General features: G+C 42.3%; 1 protein-coding gene across 3 annotated transcripts in view; it reads right to left on the bottom strand.

The window, feature by feature from the left end:
- LOC127568481 (tyrosine-protein phosphatase non-receptor type 14-like) overlaps window positions 1-23,342 on the bottom strand; it is a 211,366-nt gene that overhangs the window by 96,604 nt on the left and 91,420 nt on the right. For all 3 annotated transcript variants that reach the window (XM_052012283.1, XM_052012281.1, XM_052012282.1), the window contains one exon: window positions 14,848-15,017. In XM_052012283.1, the coding sequence (XP_051868243.1) occupies window positions 14,848-15,017 (170 nt within the window). The remainder of the gene's footprint in view (window positions 1-14,847; window positions 15,018-23,342) is intronic.

Consider the following 23,342-nt stretch of genomic DNA (forward strand, 5'->3'; position numbering starts at 1 on the left):
CAAGAAAACTAAAGGATTCCTTCCTCCTTCTTGTAGATAATTCATCTGAGTTCATCAAATTTCTGACTTCATGCCTCTAGAACGGAATCCTGCTAAAATTCTGATGTCTCCAAGCAGGCTTGACCTGCTTGTACACCTTAGTCCCTTTTGGAGTTGGTAGTACAGTAAATGGATGCCAATTGTTCACAACATTAAACTGAATACCTGGTGGTTACCATCTACAATCATGATAAGAACAATACATCTCGATTTTTTTAAGGTTAATCTAGATATCACCAAACTGTTGCCTTTGATTGAGTTTTTAAACTTTTTTCTCCACATTTTGTTCAAAGCAAATGTTGATAACGAATTCCTATTGCCAGACACGATTGCTACCAGGGCACCATTCTTCCCAATGGCAATTGTCAGTAATGGAGCCAGACAATTCACAACCTCAATGTATTAACTGTCTTTAAGTTAAGATTTGGGCTTATACTTGTCCCATCAAATGACTGCCAGTTTCCACACCCTAATATTGGCCAACTCTGCCCCTGCCTCAGCTGATCTGTCATTGAAATGTTAATCTATACCTTGCTTAACTCTAAAGTTCTCCCAGGTGGTCTCTCCTGTTCTACTCGCTGTAAAATTCAGGTCATTCAAAAGTCTGCCATATATGTTCTAATATGCCATATCCTATAAAGTCATCACCTGATAATTGCCGACTTACTCTGGCTCCTTATGAAAGCAATAACTCCATTTTTGCTTTCAAATCTCCTCATGTCTTTCTCCTCCCTAACTCTGTAAACGCCTTCAGTTCTATAACACGTAGCTATTTGCACTCCTCCAGTTCTGGCCTCTTTGACCTCTTTACATTTAATCATTGACCCACTGGCACACCTGTGCCCTCAGCTGCTGATTTAAAAAAACTGAGATGTACACCTTGGATTGCTGTGTGTCATTCAAACCGCCATAATAAATGAAAGTTGAATCAAAAATTTTGCCAGAGGCACATCTAAGGTAGGGGGGATGTTGGGGAGTGGGTAGGAACTCTTTATACATATGCATTCAATGCAAAATATTCCCGCTGGTAAGTGAAATCAAAACTGCCTATTTGTCTATTTGCCAAGGGGAAATAAATCCTCAAATATGGCCAAAGTAGTACTGTCTTTGGGATTCCACATCTAAGAGGATTGAATACCATTCAATTTTTATGGTGTGGATTAACCCCCGAACACGGTAACCCGAAGCCTTTCATTCTTTACTACAGTATTAAGGCCGACAGGAAGGGATTATACAGCCTTGTCACAAAAGTTGACTACGTCCCCATTTTCAAAAACACTGCCACCCTACCATGTGTTTCAGAAATATATTTACATACAACTTGACCATTCTTCTACCTTGAACTAAAACTTGCATGTACATTGGGAGAAAGGCAATAGAAGGAAGAGGAAAAGTTACCTTGTTATCTAAAACTGCAGTATTAGGTAACTTCAGAATGATTTAACCCCAAGATATTAAGAATAGGCAATAAATGTGTAAAATATCAAAATCTACCTTTCTTTAAAACACAATATTCAGGATTTAATTCATTCCACTGAAAACATTTGTAACAATTTTTTGGGAAATTTTCTGAGTTAAATTACTGAAAGGGAATGGAATTTTAACCGGTTTAAACTGAATGCTTTCAGTGACTGATGTGGCGCATTTGATCGCAGCTCTGTCTTGAAGTCATAGTATAGAGCAACAAACAATATGCTGGAGGAACTGAGTAAATAGTACTGTTCTGGCCTAGAAATTCATGAACACAAATATAGATCCAGGCTTCACTGCAGTGCTGAGGGAGTGTTGCATTCTCAGTGGTAAGCCTTTGAGAAGCAAGGGTTTGAGAGGGAAAAATGAATCAGCCATGATCGAATGACGGTGCAGACTCGAAGAGCCGAATGGCCTAATTCTTTTATGCCTTCTGGTCTTCAAGTCAGCCAATAAATTATGGCTCTGCTTTGCAGCACTACTCGCTCAAACTCACCTAGGGAAGATCTGAATTCTGATACCTTAACACATCTTCAGATGCCCATGTGGGCTGGGTTTCACAGATGAGTGGAATTCTCTGGGTAAGTGTCAACCAATGGTTATCTTATCTGACCAGTGGGGTAATCTCTGCCCGTTTATGTTCCTCCTCCATGGGGTGGTAAAGGGGAATATCACAGGAAATGGACATCTTTGTTGGAACACAAAGACTGCTGCAATTCAAAATTAACAGACCCACACTTGAAAGAATGACTTAGATTTCTCCAACATGTATTTGATTAAGCCACAAATCCAACTACCTCATCAGAATGGTTCTCAGAACTTTACCAAGATTCCTACTACCAGCCCTATCACTTTTCTGCAACTTGTAACATAATTTTTCTGCACTGTGTTGCTTTTGAGGGAAGGATACAGTGTGGCATATTAGACACTAAAAGCTCCACTGTCTGTATATTAGGTGCATGCTTACATCAAGTGCTGCAGGACTCCAGTTAGCAGGTAGAATGAAAGTAAGGAATTCCTCATTGAACTACAGAGGCGGGGTAATCTCAAAGCGGCTGTGGTTCTAAAGAGTAATGATGGCAAACTCTTAGTTTTGCTGACTGTTTTATTTCGCTGCAAAATCTGGGCCACTGTATCAGAGTTGCAATAACTTAGAAAAGCAAATGCAGAACAATAGATTGATGCAGTATTACATTCATCATTAGGCAAGTGACCTGACTCATGAAATCGATATAATGTGGTAATAGCTGTCTGTACTAATTTTGGAATAAATCTGTTTTCTTAGGCTAAAATGTCAACCTTTAGACACAGGAGACACAAACGGAACACAGTGGGTCTTTCATTGAAAAACACAGCAGAGCATGTTCTGATAAGGTTGGAATTTAAATAATTTTCTCCCCTCTTCTATGAAAACCATTCATACAACATTAATAAGCAATCACATGAATTGTAAAATATACATCAGATGTTTTCTTCTGATTTAGACCAAATTCCATTGTTGAGATCAGAGAAATTGTGAGACTTTTAATCAATTTTTCAGGCAATCAAATATATATTTTGACACACTGCCCTCCAAAACAACTACTTTTTACATGTTTCACTGAAAAAGTTATTTTGACACAATTCAAATCTACATCATTTAAAAAGTCATAGTTAACTGGAGGACTGTATTGTACAAAACCTGATACTGTAAGACATGACTTACTCTTTCATAATTGTCTCACATAATGAAAATAGTTTAATAAAATTGCTCTGGTGCAGTCAGAGGAAGTTCTAGACAGTGAAATATCATATGGAAGGTAACCTCCATTTCACACCATTTCAATTGCTCACGATTGGAGCTCTCTTTTACCGGGAAGCTGGGCTTTCAAACATACCTGTCATTAATGGCTATTTTATAAATTCACTTATGATGCAATTCAGATACCTTTGGCAATTCCAAATGCTAGTACTTATTGAATATTTCTGGATTATTCTATATCACAATTTCATCAATATTCTCAGTAAGAATTTGGTATAAAAGCACTTAAGATACTTGTGAGATAGGCATTATTGAGTCACTGATCAGCCTGCCAGAGAGATGTCAACACTAAGAATAAATTCTACTCACTAGTTCATAATTCATTGCTTTCATTTTCATTGATGTTTCTGACCAGGTTGAATGGTCAGGATGGTATTTCATGCAACATGCTAATACCTCTCCATTGTCCATGTTGTAGAATGAGAGTTCCTGCTTGAACTCAAATGGCAAATATCACAATTTCCAGTTGCAAGTGGAAGCAGGGAAACAATCAACCTAGCAGGAAACCTGGCTGTATCCGAAGAGCCACGTAATTGGTACATTAGATCAAACTAATACCTGCTTCATTGGCCTCACATCAACATATCCCTCTGCAAAATCACCTGCAAAGTTGGGCAGTTTTATATTAACAATTTTAAGAGGCCAAGGCTGATTAGATATAATTTCTGGATTGCTTCAATGAAACAAAATGTCTTTATTAATCTTGTTGCATCTGGACTAACTACCAAAGACTGAAATTGCTCCTTGACAGATATAACAGAAGCACAGTTTCAAATGGACATTAAAAACTCAGTACAGGATGAAATAATCTGCTTCCTTGAAGCTATTTGTGTATGCTCTATTCATGTGTGGTTTACAAAGATGGGCAGGGTCCTCTTACAGATCTTCTAAGATGAGGTCTGCTAAGCATCCTCCTCAACAATGTGAACTTGTTGATTGTGCATGGATGATCCAACCTGATAGACGAAAGAAGGATTCATTTGTACTGGAATCACCGGATGCATGGGCAATACAAATTTTCCTCGAATAATTTTCACTCCACTCCCTCCAATTTCCAACATTCTCTTGATTAAGAGAATTGGAGAAAAGCAAAAAAAAAATTCCCAGAAGAGTGAAGTGTCCAGGTAAATCAGTCACTGAGTAGTAAAACAGAAATGGCTCTCTCAACAAAGTGAGGAAGCTCAACCTGAGCCAGTGGTGAAGTGGGGCTACTCCCAAAGCTCATGTTGGAATACGTCATTCACCATATGGTATTCCCCTGAACAAGGACCATGCTCACATTATAAAAAATAGTTAATTATAAGGCTTTTGAAATGGATAGTCCAAGAAGCACAACCATAATTTGAAAAGAAATTTCTTTATCATCTGGAGGTAACCAAGATATTACACAGCCCTGCACAAACAATAGAGAAGGAAAATGTGTCTGAACCTACAAAGGTTCATCACTTGAGATAGATTCAAATTTAATCTTAATCTCTCTGATGGTCTATTAACGATCCCACAGACAAACTAGTCCACCAAAGTGGTAAACCTTCTACCCAAAACAGCATGTGATTAGTGACACAGAGCAGCACTTTGCACCTACAGAATTATCCAAGGCTAGTTCAAAGTCAAATCTCCACTTCATTATTTCAGGCCTTTAATTGAGTTTCCTCTCATTGCTGCACCGGGTCCAGGAATTAAATGAAATCTGTATGACAATTGCCTGAGGTACCAACTATAATACCAGTCAAAACTAGTAATTAACACATAATCAAAGGATCATAAAATTGTTACACCACTGAAGAAAATTTGCTTCTCTGACCCCATGCCAGGTTCTCCAAGTGTAATCCAGTTAGACCCATTCTCTGGTTTATTCCTCCACAGCCATGCAAATAGTTTCCTTGACAAAATTATGTTTACTCACAATGAAAAATGCAATGAGCAACGATGTAGTTGTCAGATAGAACCATAGAACAATACAGCACAATACAGGCCCTTCGGCCCACCATATTGTGCTGACCTTCAAACCATGCCTAAGACTATCTAACCCCTTCCTCCCACATATCCCTCTATTTTAAATTCCTCCATATGCTTATCTAACAATCTCTTGAATTTGACCAACGTATCAGCCTCCACCACCACCCCAGGCAGCGCATTCCATGCACCAACCACTTTCTGGGTGAAAAACCTCCCTCTAACATCTCCCTTGAACTTCCCACCCATTACCTTAAAGCCATGCCCTCTTGTATTGAGCATTGGTACCCTGGGAAAGAGGCGCTGGCTGTCCACTCTATCTATTCCTCTTAATATTTTGTATACCTCTATCATGTCTCCTCTCATCCTCCTTCTCTCCAATGAGTAAAGCCCCAGCTCCTTTAGTTTCTCCTCATAATCCATACTCTCTAATCCAGGCAGAATCCTGGTAAATCTCCTCTGCACCCTTTCCAACACCTCCACATCCTTCCTATAATGAGGCGACCAGAACTGGACACAGTACTCTAGTAAGTGTGGTCTAACCAGAGTTTTGTAGAGCTGCGTCATTACCTCTTGGCTCTTAAACTCGATCCCACGACTTATGAAAGCTAACATCCCATAAGCTTTCTTAACTAACCTATCCACCTGTGAGGCAACTTTCAGTGATCTGTGGATATGAACCCCCAGATCCCTCTGCTCCTCCACACGATCCAAAATCCTGCCATTAACCTTGTACTCCGCCTTGGAGTTAGTCCTTCCAAAGTGTACCACCTCACACTTCTCCGGATTGAACTCCATCTGCCACTTCTCAGCCCAGCTCTGCATCCTATCAATATCTCTCTGTAAGCTTTGACAGCCCTCCACACTATCCACAACACTACTGACCTTTGTCTTGTCTACAAACTTGCTAACCCACCCTTCCACCCCCTCATCTAAGTTGTTAATAAATATCACAAAAAGTAGAGGTCCCAGAACTGATCCCTGTGGGACACCACTAGTCACAGCCCTCCAATCCGAATGCACTCCCTCCACCACAACCCTCTGCTTTCTACAGGCAAGCCAATTCTGAATCCATAAGGCCAAGCCTCCCTGGATCCCATGCCCTCTGACCTTCTGAAGAAGCCTACCATGTGGAACCTTGTCAAACGCCTTACTAAAATCCATGTAGACCACATCTACTGCACTAACCCTCATCAATCTTCCTCCATGATTCTCTAAATGCTCATAGATCCTATCTCTTAGGATCCTTTCTAACAGCTTGCCCACCACAGACGCAAGGCTCACTGGTCTGTAGCACCCTGGACTATCCCTACTACCTTTTTTGAATAAGGGGACAACATTTGCCACCCTCCAATCCTCCAGTACCATTCCCGTGGACGATGAGGACTCAAAGATCCTAGCCAACAGTTCAGCAATCTCCTCCCTCGCCTCGCGAAGCAGCCTGGGGAATATTCCGTCAGGGCCTGGGGAATTATCTGTCCTAATATTTTCTAACAGCTCCAATGCATCCTCTCTCTTGATACCTGCATGCTCTAGAACATTAACCTTACCAACACTGCCCTCAGCGTCATCAAGACCCCTCTCCTTGGTGAATACTGAAGTATTCATTGAGAACCTCACCCACTTCCACAGCTTCCAGGCACATCTTCCCACCTTTGTCTCTAATCGGACCTACCTTTATTCTAGCCATCCTTCTGCTCTTCACGTACGAGAAAAAAAAGCCTAGGATTCTCCTTAACCCTACTCGCCAAAGCCTTTTCATGTCCCCTTCTTGCTCTCCTCAGCCCCTTCTTAAGTTCCTTCCTTGCTACTCTATATTCCTCACGAGCCCTATCTGATCCTTGCTGCTTACACCTTATGTATGCTGCCTTCTGCTTCCTAACTAGTTGTTCCACTTCTCTTGTCACCCATGGTTCCTTCACCCTGCCATTCTTTCTCTGCCTCACCGGGACAAATTTATCCCTAACATCCTGCAAGAGATTCCTGAACATTGACCACATCTCCATAGTACATTTCCCTTCAAAAATGTCATCCCAATTTACACTCTCAAGTTCTAGCCTTATAGCCGCATAATTTGCCTTTCCCCAATCAAATATCTTCTCGTCCTCTTTGCTCCTATCCTTGTCCATGACAATGCCAAAGGTTATGGAGCAGTGGTCGCTGTCCCCAAATGCTTACCTACCGAGAGATCTGTCACCTGAGCCGGTTCATTACCTAATACTAGATCTAATATGGCATCCCCTCTCGTCGGCCTGTCAACATACTGTGTCAGGAATCAGTCCTGGACACACTTAACAAACTCTGCCCCGTCTAAACCTTTGGCACTAAGCAGGTGCCAATCAATATTTGGGAAGTTGAAGTCTCCCATGATAACAACCCTGTTATTTTTGCACCTTTCCAAAATCTGCCTCCCAATCTGCTCCTCAGTATCCCTGCTGCCACCGGGGGGGGCCTATAGAATACTCCCAGTAGAGTAACTGCTCCTTTCTTGTTCCTAACTTCCACCCGTACTGACTCTAGAGAGGATCCTTCTACATTATGCCACTCCTCCTCCTCTTCTCCCCCCCTCCCTATCCCTTTTAAAACACTGAAAACCAGGTATATTCAATATCCATTCCTGCCCTGGTATCAGCCAAGTCTCTACAAGAGCCACAATATCATAGTCCCATGTACTTATCCAAGCTCTCAGTTCATCACCCTTATTCTTGATACTTCTTGTGTTTAAGTAAATGTACTTTAGCCCATCCACCTTTCTACTTTTATACCCTGTACTCTGCTTCTCCTTCCTCAAAGCCTCTCTGCCTGTTAGATCTGACTTTTCCACATCCACTCCTTCCTCTGACCTACCTCTCTGGTTCCCATCCCCCTCACAAACTAGTTTACACCCTCCTGAACCACCCCAGCAAACCTGCCTGTGAGGACATTGGCCCCCCTTGGGTTCACGTGTAACCCGTCCTCTCTGTACAGGCCCACCTTCCCCAGAAGAGATCCCAGTGATCCAAAAATCTAAAACCTTCCCTCCTGCACCAACTTCTCAGCCACGCATTTATTTTTCATCTCCTTCTATTCCTACCTTCACAGTATTGCATGGCACTGCCAGCAATCCCAAGATTGCTACCCTTGAGGTCCTGTTCTTCAGCCTTCTGCCTAGCTCCCTAAACTTACTTTTCAGGACCTCATCCCTCTTCCTACCTATGTCGTTGGTACCAACATGAACCATGACTTCTGGCTGTTCTCCTTCCCGCTCAAGAATCCTGTGGACCCGATCAGAGACATCCCGGACCCCGGCACCTGGGAGGCAACATACCATCCGGGATTCATGCTCACTTCCACAGAACCTCCTATCTGTTTCTTGGACTATCGAGTCTCCTATCACTACTGCCTTCCTCTTCTCCTCCCTTCCCTTCTGAGCAGCAGGACCAGTCCCAGTGCCAGAGACCTGGCTACTGTTGCTTGATCCCGGCAGGTCATCCCCCTCAACAGCTTCCAAAGCGGAAAACCTGTTATTGAGGGGAACAGCCTCCGGGGTCCTCTGCACTGTCTGCCTGTTCGGTTTCTTTTTCCTTTTCTCTCCCCTGACAGTCACCCTTCTATCTACTTCCTGGACCCTAGAAGTACCTGCTCTAAGGGGGGGGGGGGGGGGGGGGGGGGGGGGGGGGGGGGGAAGTGACTGTCTCCCGATGCACAGTATCTACATAACTCTCTCCCTCCCTGATGATTCGCAGTGTTTGAAGCTGCAACTCTAGCTCATCAATTCTGAGCCGAAGTTCCTTCAACCTTCAACTCATTAACAACTTCTAAGACTACAAGATTAGAAGCAAATGCAGAAAAAAATTCAAGGAAGGGCTGAACATAAAGGGGCTCTTTTCTCCAGAAAACAGAAGACTGAGGGGTGATGGAATAGAGGCTTTTACAATTATGAAAGGAGTTAAGGAATCCAAAATTAGAGAGCATAGAAAGAAGGCAGTCAATTAACACCTTTCTCGATATTTGCAGGTTAGAAATTTTTTAAAAGCTATTATACCCTCTTTTCTGACACTATATAAAACTGAAATTACGGAAAAAATTTTAGGTTTTAATCCTTATCAGAAGGGCTTGATAGCAATAATCTATGATTTAATTATGAAAATATGTCCAGAACCACTGGACAAAATTAAGAATGAATGGGAAAGTGAACTCCAGACATCTTTACCTACAGAGACATGGAAGAAAATTCTTCATTTAATTAATACATCTTCAGTGTGTGCCAGACACTCTTTGATACAGTTTAAAGTGGTTCACAGGACCCATATGTCAAAAGATAAGCTAGCCCGTTTTTATCACCATATAAATCCTATATGTGACAGATGTAAATCGGATGTGGCTTCTTTGACACATATATTTTGGTCCTGTCCTCTTTTGGAAATATATTGGAAAGACATTTTTAACATTACCTCAACTGTATTGAATATTGATTTACAACCTCACCCTATCACTGCAATTTTTGGATTACCAAGGATAGAGTCTGGCCATTTATCTGCTTCCGCTAACCGTATGATTGCCTTTGTCACATTAATGGCCAAACGATCCATTTTGCTTAAATGGAAGGATCCAATACTCCCTACTACATTTCAATGGTTCTCTCAAACTATATCATGTTTTCACTTGGAAAAAATTAGGAGTGGTACTGTTGATCCTTCGCTTGAATTTGGAGATATTTGCAGTCCATTTATTCAATACTTTCATATGATATAGATCCCTTTTCCATAACTTTTCAATTTAGAGGAACGGAGCTGACGACATAATATTGCTCTGTTTCTATTGAGAAATTTCAGTCCAGTTTTCTTTTTCTTTTTTTCTTCTTTATTTTTGAAATTTTCTTTTCAGTTTGGTTTGATATATTATTTACAATTTTTTATCGATTTGGGGATTTTTTTTCTTCTCTTTTATATACACAATAAATCTTTTTCTTTCCTTTCTTTTATATTATATTCATCTACTAAGAGATCGTGAGATCTAAAGATTTTTTTATATTTTATTATTCTTTATGATTAACTATGCCATGATTGCTCTCTTGATCTCTTTGTATTACATGTACAATCATCGATGTTATATATTAATCTGTATTAATTTGGAAACTAATAAAACGATTGAAAAAGAAAGAAAGAAAGGAATTTAGGATGAACTTCTTTATCCGACCACATGGAGCAATTGAATGAAAAATATACAAGTATTTAAGGTGAAGTTAAGGAAACGTGCAAGGGAAAAGGGGATAGAATACGGGAAAGACTCTGGTTAATTAACAAAAAAAAATCACTGACATAGACCAGTTAGGCTAAATAATCTCCCTCTATTCTATAAATATAGGCAATCCCTGCGTTAAGTGGTGGGGGGTTTGTGATCCTAGAAAATGATCCATTTCCGTTACGCAAAGCTGTGTCCTCTGCACATGCACCAAGAAACAAAAGGTGGAATTTTATTTATTTGCATTTTTTCTAATGCAAGTTCCATGAGAGCAAGTTTTATTCCATATCTCAACATTTTCAGTAGCGATTTATGAATTCTGTAAGGGCAAATTTCTGTATCCTTAACAGTCATAATTCTGGTGTCGCCTGTACTATGTAATTCTATACAACTGATTGGAATTGCATAAAGCATTGGCATTGCACACAGATTTTATTTTAATGCTTAATGCATACATAGGGATACAAATGAAATTATAACAAATTAAAAACTTTTCCCTGTACTTAAGTAACACTTCTTAAACAAAACATTAACTCTGTTTCTCTTTCCACAGATGCTGCCCGTCTTGCTGAGTTTTTCCAGCATTTTCTATTTTAAATGTTTTGCTTCCAGGAAGCTTTAAAAATAGAGTGAAAGTCTGCTAATCCAGCACACTCAAGACTTTGGGAATGCAGTACTGGCAGATTTTCCAGGCTATTGGATGTTATTCAAATTAATACCACAAAACATTTTTAATTCACATATTTTAAGATGGTACATAGTACGGCAGTATTATCATTTTTCCAGTGAACTGGGCAAGTTTAAAGGGAGCGTGGGAAGCAGGGTCCTGTGAGTTTAAAGAGAAGCCATGAATCGGGTCCAGTAGGTTTAAAGGGAGAATGGGAAAGGGGCCCAAGTGATTTGAAAGTGGGCGTGGGAACTGTAGCCCTAATGAGTTTGAAGGGAGCACGAGAACTGGGCCTCACTGAGGTTACAGGAAGTCCAGGAACAGGGCCTCTGTAGGTTTAAAGGGAGTATGGGAACCTGGGCCCCACTGATGTGAAAGGGAGTGCATGAACTGAGGCCCTGGTGAGGTTTAAGGGAGCATGTGAACTGGGGCCCCAGTGAGGTCAAAAAGAGCCTAGGAACAGGGCCCAAGTGGGTTTAAGAGGAGCACGAGGAAGAGACCACTGGTGTGTTTTAGGATGGATGGGAATGAGCACCTGATAAGCCAGATGCCAATGCATGGGGATTTCTGAACCATTGAATAGGAGTTTTTGTGTCTATTACATTGGTATAATGTAGACTTGAGCAAATGTTTGAAATGGCATTAGGCAGTAGACAGAAATAGTAGGAAAGCAGTTGTGCACAACAGTCTTTTCACATTTTTCCAGTATGTAGCCTAGAACCACATCGCACTCTTTTTTTTAAATGATCCAATTTCAACATTACCTGATGGAGCTTGCAATGGAGATCATTGCTGGGTGAAACCACACCAGACTGAACATTAGACTGGAGCTATTTCATGAGCTATTCACATCTCCAGTAACAAAATATTGGGAGCAAGAAGCTCCACTCTACAACAATCACGGGAGAATCTCAGTAGAAGTGGCAGTACTGCATGCTTTTGCACTGCGTCCTTGGTATTTGAAGGTACACTGATATTGGGACACCTAACCGGACACCTTCAGAATTGACCCCAGGCTAATCAGGCACTTTCCAAATCCACAGAATGTGTTACAACTGATAGTGAATGTATTCTTCCAGCACTGAGCTGTTGAGATACTCGTTGGTCACACTGTTGTCAGCAATCCATTACTGGAGATGCCGTTATGGCTATAGCCTCCTATTCCCTGTGGGTAATGGACCTTGAGGTAGATAGAAAAGACATGCCATTACCAAAAAGATGACTCCCGCAGTATCATCACTTCCTCTCTGAAGAACAGGCAACGTAGTATAGCAGTTAACGTAATGGTATTACAGCACCAGAGACCGGATTCAATTCCAGCCACTGTCTGTAAGGATTTTGTATGTTCTCCCCGTGTCTGCGTGGGTTTCCTCCAGGTGCTCCGGTTTCCTCCCACATTCCACAGATATACAGGTTAGGAGGTTGTGGGCATGTTATGTTGGCGCCAGAAGTGTGACAACACTTGCAGGCTGCCCCCAGAACACTGTACGCAAAAGATGCTTTTCACTGTGTGTTTCGATGTACATGTGACTAATAAAGATAGCTTATCTTAGGGTCAGCTATTCCAAGGCTGCCAGCACTGAGATGTGTGGTGCTCTGTGGGAAGCCTTTGGCCGCACTCTCATTCCTTGGATGTCAAAATCGCTTTAACTCTCGACTTCCTCAGTTCTTTCCAAACAGTAGCAGCAGATCACTGCCACTCATCCTAGCTTGCTGCTCAATGTAGCACCAGAAAGTTTAGCCAGGCATTGTCTTTGGAAGAAGTTATTTCACCTACTTTACTTCAGTGAGAAATAGGACATATTTCGGGATTTGCCAGCGTTGCTGGTGTCCCAAGTGCTCAAGGGGTCCCCTTAATAATCTGGATCTTTAGATGGAGAGATAAGGTTTCTATTCCTTCAACATGTAATGGTGAATCATGAGAAGAACTTCCTCGCAGCCAATGCCAAGTTTCCAGCAAGCACACACGACACCTCATTCCCTTGGGCGTGTGCACAGCCAGACGTTTTCAATGGCCAGCGCGACCTGGATGGATAGACTCTGGAGGACAAGGGTAACACTACTCTTCACTGGCACCCTGCCCCAGTTTGGACTCCTATCAAAACAGCTGAATGCCTACACAATCACAACTATGCAAGTACTGGAATTATTATGGAAATCTCTATAAGTCACCTGAAAATGAGATTCTGTAGTTGACGTTGGTCCAGGGGCACCTGCAATATACGCCAACCAGATGTGGAGATTCCACCATTGCCTGTTGCATGCTGCACAACCTTGGCTATTGAAGACATCAGCCAGTGCTGGAGGAGGAGAAGCAAGGCACGCTGGAGCTTGAGAGCTCCAAGTCAGAGTGTGGAGGACACCAAGAGGAGGAGGAGGAAGATGGGTGCCCAGGGATGTCCCTGGTCAGCATGCACAACCTCCTCTCCCAGCCGAGTGGAGGAGACAGGTATTGGCTGCACGCAAAATAAAGGGCTTTCTGGAAGAGAGACTCCAATGTAAAATTCCCTGATGCAAACCAAGTGATTCTCTCTGTAGCACAACTGTTAACCTCACAGTACACCAATAGTCAGTGGAAGAGAGGGATGATGTATACTTCTGCTCACATTCTGCTGTGTAAGATTGCCCTCACTGAAACTAAACATCAATCATTGAATCCCTGCTCCAATTACTATAACTGCTTGCTGATCAGTGGTTCTTCACTGAAAAATTACAGACCTCTGCATAAAAAAAAAGTTCCTGTGAACTGTGGTGTACTGATCACTCTGACATAGCTTGAGTGATCATGAAATTTCTTTTGGCATTGTTCTACTGTGTGGGGATTCTCATTGCTCTAAGAGACTACAGTAGCTACTTCATGTCACATATAGTGGGACTCTCCCCCTGCCACACACACAATTACCCCCAAATCCAGCAAATAGATCCTCCCTCCTGTCCTGTATCTCAGGACTTGCCAGTCCCTTTAAGTGAATATGAAAGTTGTCTTCTCTCCCTTACAGCTTCTGCATAGGTTTAATGTAGGATTGGTGTAATGGGTGGTTGATGGTCAGTGCTGACTCAGTTGGTTGAAGGGCCTGTCTCTGTGCTGTATCTCTCTATGACTCTATATGTCCTTCATGGCAGTTGAAGTGTGTGTCAACCACCATACTGGTTTGCTTCTGTGGCCTGCTGCCTTTTTCTGAATCCTGCACAGCAAAGTGTTGGGAAATGTACAAAATTGGATGAGGTTCCTGCTAGAATTACACGGGTAATGTTTTAGCACTTACTTCTAGGTGTAAACTAGTTTTATGCCATTTCAAACTGGATTTTGATCAGCATGGACTAGGTGGAACAAAGTGCCTATTTCTGTGCTGTATAACTCTATGACTCTATTACTCTAATATTTAAAAGATGAAGGTATGTTTCCATGTACAGCAATGTTCAGCATGCAGAAAGAGAAAAAAAGATGTTAATATTTCAGCAAAAAACCCAGCATCAGAATTAATGCAAAATTTTGACCCAAAATATTAACCATTCCTTTTCAGTGCATTTGAAGCATTTCCAAGTTTTGATAACAGATCTCCAAGATACATGGATATCCGCCCTCTGAGTTGTATATTCTTGCTAATGAAAACTTTGCTGGAGGTCAGAGTTCTCTTCCTGAACACAATTTACACGGCAGTAAATGAAAATGATTTTTGACTTTCTGTACCTTGTGACCTCTTGCTGTAGTCTTGACACACTGGGTACGTAGAACATCACTCCGAAGAAGAGGAGGGGCTCATTGGCAAATTTGTCCAGTTGTTTTTTCAGAGCTTTTTCTAATTCCACCCATCGTCCCTGCTGAGTCTTACTGAGGAACCAAAGTCCGAAATAATGTGTCTGGTGAAAGAAAGAGAGACAATTATTGGATATTAAATTTATTTTATTCCTCTGGTTCCAAGTATAAGATATCTTTATTAGTCACATGTACATCGAAAACACACAGTGAAATTCATCTCTTTGCATAGAGTGTTCTGGGGGCAGCCCGCAAGTGTCGTCATGCTTCCGGCGCCAACATAGCAGGCCACATCTACACAAATTAGGAACTAAAAGGTGCATTACAGTCTGTTCTTTTACAAAATGAATAATATTAATGTAAAAAAAACTGGATGGTAATTTGCTGCTGAAGAAAATTATATTATCATCTCTGAATTAAGAGTAGATTCCATTCAAGGTTACCTTTGTTCTCTGCTGAAATGGAATGATTTCCAAACCATGACCCAGAGAGTGTTCCTTTTGGAGCAAATTATTCAAAGGCCAGCAACTCTAAAATAGAAACTGATTGCCTTTAGAAATGTACAATTCACAGAACCTTGCACATCATTTCACAGATGTGCATCACTTATTTTGTTGAACTGTTAAAAAAAATTCAAAGATGCAAGCACAATTTTGTGGTTTTCCTATAACATCCTTCTGTATTTTCACATCCTCTATAATAACTATTATTGCTGAACCAAATCTATATTTGGCCAAGCCACAGAAAGTGCTGGAGGAACTCAACAGGTCAGGCAGCATCCATAGAGGGAAATAAACAGTTGACATTTCGGGCCAAGACCCTTCATCAGGACTGGAAAGGAAGAGGGCAGAAACCAGAATAAGAAGGTGGGGGGGGGGGGGTGCAGGGTGGAAAGCACACGCAGGCAGGGGATAGGTGAGTTCAGGTGATAGGCAAGTCCAGGTGAGAGGGGGGAGGTAGTGGGCGGGGGAGGGGGAGAAGATGTAATAAGCTGAGAGGTGATAGGTAGAAGAGGCAGAGGGCTGATGGAGGAGGAATCTGGTAGGAGAGGGCAGTGGACCATGGAATAAAGGATGGGGGGAGGGGAGGAGAGGAGATGGGCTGGTCATCAAGGCTGGGGAAGGGAGCCATGGGAAGACAAAGGAGTGGGGGTGGGGGGAGGAGAAAAAGGGGTGGGGTTATTGGAAGTTAGAAAAATCGACGTTAAGGCCATCAGGTTGGGAGTCTCCAACCTGATGGCCTGAGGCTTTCCATTCTAGGACATCAGGGATGTCCTCCTTTTTTTAGTAACTGGGTTTCTCTTCCATCACCATCAATGCTGCCCTTACCTGTATCTCCTCCAATTTCCGTAAGTCTGCCCTCACCCCTCACATCCCCCCCAACCCCCACCAACATAACAGGGACAAGGTTCCACTTGTCCTCACCTACCACCCCACAAGCCTCCGTATCCAATACATCATTCTCCGCAACTTCTGCCACCCCCAATGGGATCCTACCATCAGACACATCTTCCCCTCACTCCCTCTCTCCACTTTCCAAAGGGACCGCTCTCTCCGCAACTCCCTTGTCCATTCATCCCTCCCCACCGATAACCCCCCTGGCACTTATGCCTGCAACCGCACCAAGTGCTACACCTGTCCCTACACCTCCTGCCTCACCACCATTCAGGGTCACAAACAATCCTTCCAGGCGAGGCAGTGCTTCACCTGTGAGTCTGAGGGAGTCATTTTTTGCATCCGGTGCTCCCGGTGCGGCCTCCTGTAATCAGTGAGACCCGACGCAGATTGGGTGACCTCTTCATCGAGCACCTTCGCTGTCCGCTGCAACAGCCAGGACCTCCCGGTGGCCACCCACTTCAATTCCACATCCCATTCCCATACTGACATGTCCATCCATGGCCTCCTCTACTGCCACGCTGAGGCCAGGCGCAGGTTGGAGGAACAACACCTCATATTCCACCTTGGGAGTCTCCAACCTGATGGCCTTAACATAGGTTTCTCTAACTTCCAGTAACCCCACCCCTTCTTTTTCTTGCCCCCCCCCCCCACTCCTTTGTCTTCCATTATTCCCATGGCTCCCTTCCCCCGCCTTGATGACCTGCCCATCTCCTCTCCTCCCCTCCCCCCCCATCGTTTATTCCATGGTCCACTGCCCTCTCCTATTGGATTCCTTCTTCTTCAGCCCTTTGCCTCTTCTACCTATCACCTCATTACATCTTCTTCCCCCCTCATCTGGACTCACCTGATCTCATCTATCCCCTGCCTGCGTGTACTCCCTCCCCCTACCTTCTTATTCTGGTTTCTGCCCTCTTCCTTTCCAGCCTGAAATGTCGACTGTTTATTTCCCTCCATGGATGCTGCCTGACCTGCTGAGTTCCTCCAGCACTTTTTGTGTATTGCTCCAGATACATCCAGCATCTGCAGTATTTCTTGTGTGTCTATAATTGGCCAAGAATTGGATTAAGTTCCCAAACAACCCATCCACCTACCCCATCAAGCACCTCGTGGCAGAGTCTACACATCTCTCACAGGCCTCATCAGCCACCTCAGAACCTACAAAGTGGAAATGTGTCATTTTTGTCCTTGAGAACCTGCCGTGGAAGAGGACACCTGTCCAAACTGTAGTATAACTTCCATAAATGGTATTACAATTTCAGACGTTCAACATTTGCAGTATTCTGTTGGTAAATTTAATTCATATGGTCAATATGGCAAAATGCAACTGAGACATCTTTAGTAGAGGGAGGAGGGCGGGTGGGCAGGACAAATAATGCAAAAAGTAATGTAATTAAACTACTGCAACAGATGTCTTATTTCAAATAGTTGACTATTCTTTTATGCCAATTTGCTTTCTACAGCAAAAGAACTGGCAACAGAACGACTTAATCTTTTGCAAACAATTGCAGAGACAGTACTGTATCTGGCAAATAACTCACATAAATTTGTTTTTTTCCCAAAGAAATAGGATTTCCAGGCCTGGCCCTTCAGCAAACAATTTGGAAGATTTCAATGGTGAAAGTCTGAAGACTCATTTCTTTAGGCCTTCCTATGTTTCCAAACACTGCTCCCTCTCCTCGAGGGAGAGGCAGACCTGCTTGGCAACTTCGTATGAGCTCCCCTCATTCCACACCTCAGCCCCCATCTCATTCAAGTTCCCCTCACTGGTACAAAACTGAGTGCAGCTTTTTACACATGCTTTTATGTCACCATTTTGCTGCCTTTTGTTCCTTTGCTGGCTACCAGCTCTTGCTACCTATTTCCTGTTGCCACTTCCTCAGGATTTCCATACAAAAGTTACCACATAATTCTCATGGCCTCAGGCCATACTTTGAAAGGTCTTGCCTCCAGGAAATAGAATCCTTATTTATTTCGGACTTTTTCCCAGCAAAAAAAATCTAGATAATTGGAAAACAAAGTCTGGCAGTCTCACACAAATAACTTGATACAAACTCAACCAGCTCAGGATAAGTGAGTCATCGGAAATTTGGTATTTATTTAAAAACACATTGCATGTTTTGAGGCAGGGCAAATTATATTTGGTGATAGTTATGAATAGGTTAATTGATGGCATTTGTTTCTTAATGTTAAGATATCCTGCAGATATTCTGGCAGGAATGACCAGTTCCGATACAGACAGAAAGAACAAGTTACCTAAAGGTGGAGAATCTGAAAGGCTGTAATGTGCCCAGATGAAAAATGAGGTGCTGTTCCTCAAGCTTACATTGGGCCTTTGTTATAACAGTGCTGGAGGTCACAGACAAAGAGGTCAGAGTGAGAGGCTTTCTGTTGTAAGTCATCACGCTGTGATTTTGGCTCAGTTTTTCTCTCTCTGTCAGATTGATCTGCTGGTCATCTTGCACAGCCCCATTATTAGCAACACAGACAAAGCAGCATAATCACCCACAAGCTGCTCTATTACCCATTTGACACAGTCTCACCCTATCACAGATATTCCTTGTCTTATCCATCCCTCCCACCACCTCCTTTGCAACTTTAAATAATTTTTTAAAATCTCTTTTTCCCAGTTCTGACGAAGGGTCTTCAACCTGAAACATCAGCTCAGTTTCTTTTTCCAGAAATGCTGCCTGAACTGCTGAGTGTTTCCAACATTTTGTGCTTTGATGAAAAAGCAACAAGATGCTGGAGGAGCTCATCAGGCCAGGCAGCATCCGTGGAGGAAAGCAGACAGTCAACATTTCGGGTCAGGACCCTTCTTCAGGACTGAAGATAGGAAAAAGGGAAGCAAAATGTATATAGGAGGGGAAAAAAAACAGAGCAGAGATAGGTGGACAAGGGAAGGGAGGCAGGGTGAGCACACTGGTGGTGATAGGTAGATGTAGGTCAGAGATAGTGAGACGGATACGGGGGAGGAGTTCGTTTTGATTTTATCCCTTTGTGGTTTAAACATGATGCTGGTACAACAGAGTGACTTGCTAGGCCTCTTCACGGGGTATTGTAAGACCCAACCACATAGGATGGATCTGGAGTCGCACAGTAAGCTAGACCAGGTTTTCCATGATTTTCATTGCTAAGACATTGGTGTTTATTTCCCCAAATTTCAGATTATTAATCAAATTTAAATTCCATAGCTGCTGTGGTGAGATCAAACTCAGGTGCCTCGAATCTATGAAGTAATCCATGCCCAGCCTTTTCCCAAACATACAAATCCCAATATGTAATCTTTTAGCAGCACTAGGCATTCCCATTTTCAGCCACCAGCTGTTTACCCCTTTAAGGATTGATATGTGATGGTACTTGTTGAATATCCAAATGTGAACAAGTACAAATTACTTTCAATTTCAGATTTTAAGGAGGAGTTTTCATAGTCCCTCACAACTGATGGAGTCAAAGAATTTGGTGAGGTCAAAAAAAGTCACGCCTGGTGGTTGATGCTACTCTCTGCATTTCTCTTAGCTCTGCCACATGGTGAAGGGCATGGCACTTGTGCCTCCTGATGGATGGAATCCATGATGAGATTCCACCTGGGAGGCAGTGGCAGAGAGAGCCCTCTGAAGTTACTGCAATCACACAAGTATCCTTCCTTGCAGATAGTGCTAAACTTTACCATCTCACCTTCTTTAGATCCCTTCTTAAAATTTTACCATGACCAAGTCTGCTGGCTATTACCTCGCCCGACTTGAGGCATTTTACCTGCCCTAAAGGCAGATAAATTGCTGTTCCCATTTTAGCCGAATTTCATCGTTTTTCTTTCTCTCACCCACCATCTACTATTTTAACTCCAACTTCCAGTATTTGAATTTTACTGCTTCCCTCAATTGAAATTTCTATTCTTGTGCTCCATTTTATCCTATTATTGCTTTTCTAGTGTTCCAAACTTCTTCAAATTCACTCCATATTTTCACAATTATGCAAGATTTCAAGCTTTACTTACTACCCTTTAGTTTGCAATTCTCTTCATTATATTTGCCACAGCTCCAGCTTTCATATCTATAACTTGCACTAATATCTTTCCCATGTAGCAGAATAAAATGCTCTGTAATCATTACTCATCCTGCTGAAACCTCTCATGTCTTCCTGATAACCATTCTGCATTACCATTCACCACAACTTCCTCCCCCAACTCATTACCACCAATTCCTCCAAGGTCTTAATTGTTTCCTTTCTTAATGGCTCATTCCTTCCATTACTCAAGTGTTACTTCTTAATTTAACCCTGCAAACCACTGCAATTTTCAGCTCCACTCAAAACAGAATTTAAAACTTTTGTGTTTTGTCCTACCACATATTTATAAATTATGGCAGCCTTTTTATATTCTATATTTATCTATAAATTTATTTGCATGCATACGTAATTATAACTTACAGTAAAAATCATATTTAATGTTCTTTTCCTAAAGTCTCTTGCAGTACATTTTTTTAGCCTTCAGTTTAATGAAATGATGCCACCTAAAACCTCTCTGTCAGTTTATATTTGCACATCATTCTCCGTTGTTATTTTTTCCTCACGTGATTTTTTTTCCTTTCCTTATACATTTGAAAGAATCTTTTGTACATCCCTCAGTTCTTCCACTCCATTATTTTTTTATCAACTGTACAGAAAATGCCTCACAATTTGCTACGCTCAGCAACTTGGACACTTTCTTTTGATGACTTTCTTTCGCTGAATTCTTTTGATAGTGTTCGCAGACAGTGATGTCAATATGACTGCAACTGCCAACATGCAGTAACGTTTAACTTCATTTGCTTAAAGCCATTGCTCAGGTATCCTTTCCAGGGAAGGCCCCAAATAAGCTTCATGCTGCATTTAATTAAAAGTAACTGCTTGTAAATGCCTGGATCCTGCCTTCAGGAAAGGGCTGTATTAGAATGATCACTTTGAAGTGCACTATCTGAAGTGTGACAGATGCACACTACGTGCATGATACAGCTGCAGAGGACAAGGTTTCTCCTAACACAGATAGGGTCATACAGCAATACAGCATGGATACAGGCCCTTCAGCCTAACCAGTCCATGGTGACCACCCAGCTAGTCGCAATTTCCTGTATTCAGCCCATATCCCTCTAAGCCCCGCCCCTCCATATACCTATCCACGTGACTCTCAAATGATATTATTGTACCTGCCTCAACCACTTCCTCTGGCAGCTCGTTCCATATATTCACCATTCCTTTTTAAATCTTTCCCCTCTCATCCAAAACCTATGCCTCCTAGTTTTGGACTCCCCTACTTTGAGGAAAAGTGTGCTACCATCCACCTTATCGGTGCCTTGCATAATTTTAAACAATTCTATAACGTACCCCCATTCTCCTACATCCCAAGGAATAAAGACTTAGCATGGCCAACCTCTCCCTATAACTCAGGCCCTCTAGTCCTGGCAACATCCTTGTAAATCTTTTCTGCACTCTTTCCAGTTTAACCACATCTTTCCTATAAGAGGGTGACAAAACTGCACACAGTACTCGAAGTGCGGCCTCACCTATGACTTATACAACTGCAACATGATGTCCCAGCTCCTATACTCAATGCCCTATTGACGAAGGCCAGTGTGCTAAACACCTTTTTCACCACCCTGTCTACCTGTGATGCCGCTTTCAACAAGCTATGCATTTGTACTCCTAGGTCCCTCCGCTCCATTACGCTTCCTAGTGCCCTACCATTCATAGTACAAGTTCTACGCTGGTTTGACTTTCCAAAATGCATCACCTCACACTCATTTGGCCCACTTCCCTAACTGATCAAGATCCCCTTGTAGTCTGTGATAACCTTCTTCACCATCAATAATATCTTCTAATTTTGTGTCATCTGCAAACTTACTGATCAAGCCTTGTGCATTCGCATGCAAATCATATAAATAACGAATAACAAGAGTCCCAACACCAACCCCTACAGCACACCACTAGTCACCAGCCTCCATTCCAAGAAACAACATTCAACCACCACCCTCTCCTTCCTATCTCCGAGCCAATTTGAATCCACCTAACTAGCTCTCCCTGGATTTCAGACCAGCCTGCCATGCGGGACCTTGTCGAAGGCCTTGCTAAAGTACAAAGAGACAACATCCCTTGCCCTACCTTCATCTATCCTTATGCTTAACTGTTCAAAAAACTCTAAAAGATTCGTGCACAAATCCATGCTGACTCCTCCTAATTAGACTCTGCCTATCCAAATCTTGGTAGATCCTGTCCCTCAGAATTCCCTCCAGTAACTTCCCTACCACTGATGTCAGGCTGACTGGCCTATAGTTCCCTGATTTTTCCTTGCTCCCCTTCTTAAGCAACGGAATGACATTAGCCACCTTCCAGTCTTCGGGAACTTTACCAGCGGCTAACGATGAAGCAAGTATCTCCGCAAGGGCATCTGCAATTTCTTCTCTAGCCTCCCACAAAGTCCAAGGATGCACTTGGTCTAGCCCTGGGGATTTATCCACCTTAATGCGCTGTAATGCTGCAATTACCTCCTCCCTGGTAATATGAATTTTCTCCAAAACATCTTCACTTCTTTCCCTCATCGCTTGATCAACCACGATTTTCTCCTCAGTAAACACAGAGGAGATATATTCATTAAAAATCCTACCCAATTCCTGCGGCTCGAGTCATAGGTGGCCCTACTGATCTCTAAGGTGACCCACTCTCTCCCTAGCTGCCCTTTTACTCTTAATATCTAAAGAACCTCTTGGGATTTTCCTTAATCTTACCTGCCAGATCCATCTCATACCCTCTCTCTACCTGCTGATTTCCCTCTTAAGTGTATTCTTAATCGTCTTATAGTCATCAAGGGATTCATTTGTCCCATTGTCTGCATTGAGCCAATTGGAAGAACAGCCACTTATTTCGAGCTTTACTTCAGTGATCTGTCTGTTCTATTTTTAATGTTTCATGCCATGGAATTCTCTTACCTAGTACTTGACAAATATGTTTTGAATGTCCAAATATCCCATTATCCAGAATTCATTTGGTTTGTTTATATCTTAA

The sequence above is a fragment of the Pristis pectinata genome, chromosome 3 (genome assembly GCF_009764475.1).
Source record: "Pristis pectinata isolate sPriPec2 chromosome 3, sPriPec2.1.pri, whole genome shotgun sequence".
NCBI lineage: Eukaryota > Metazoa > Chordata > Chondrichthyes > Rhinopristiformes > Pristidae > Pristis > Pristis pectinata.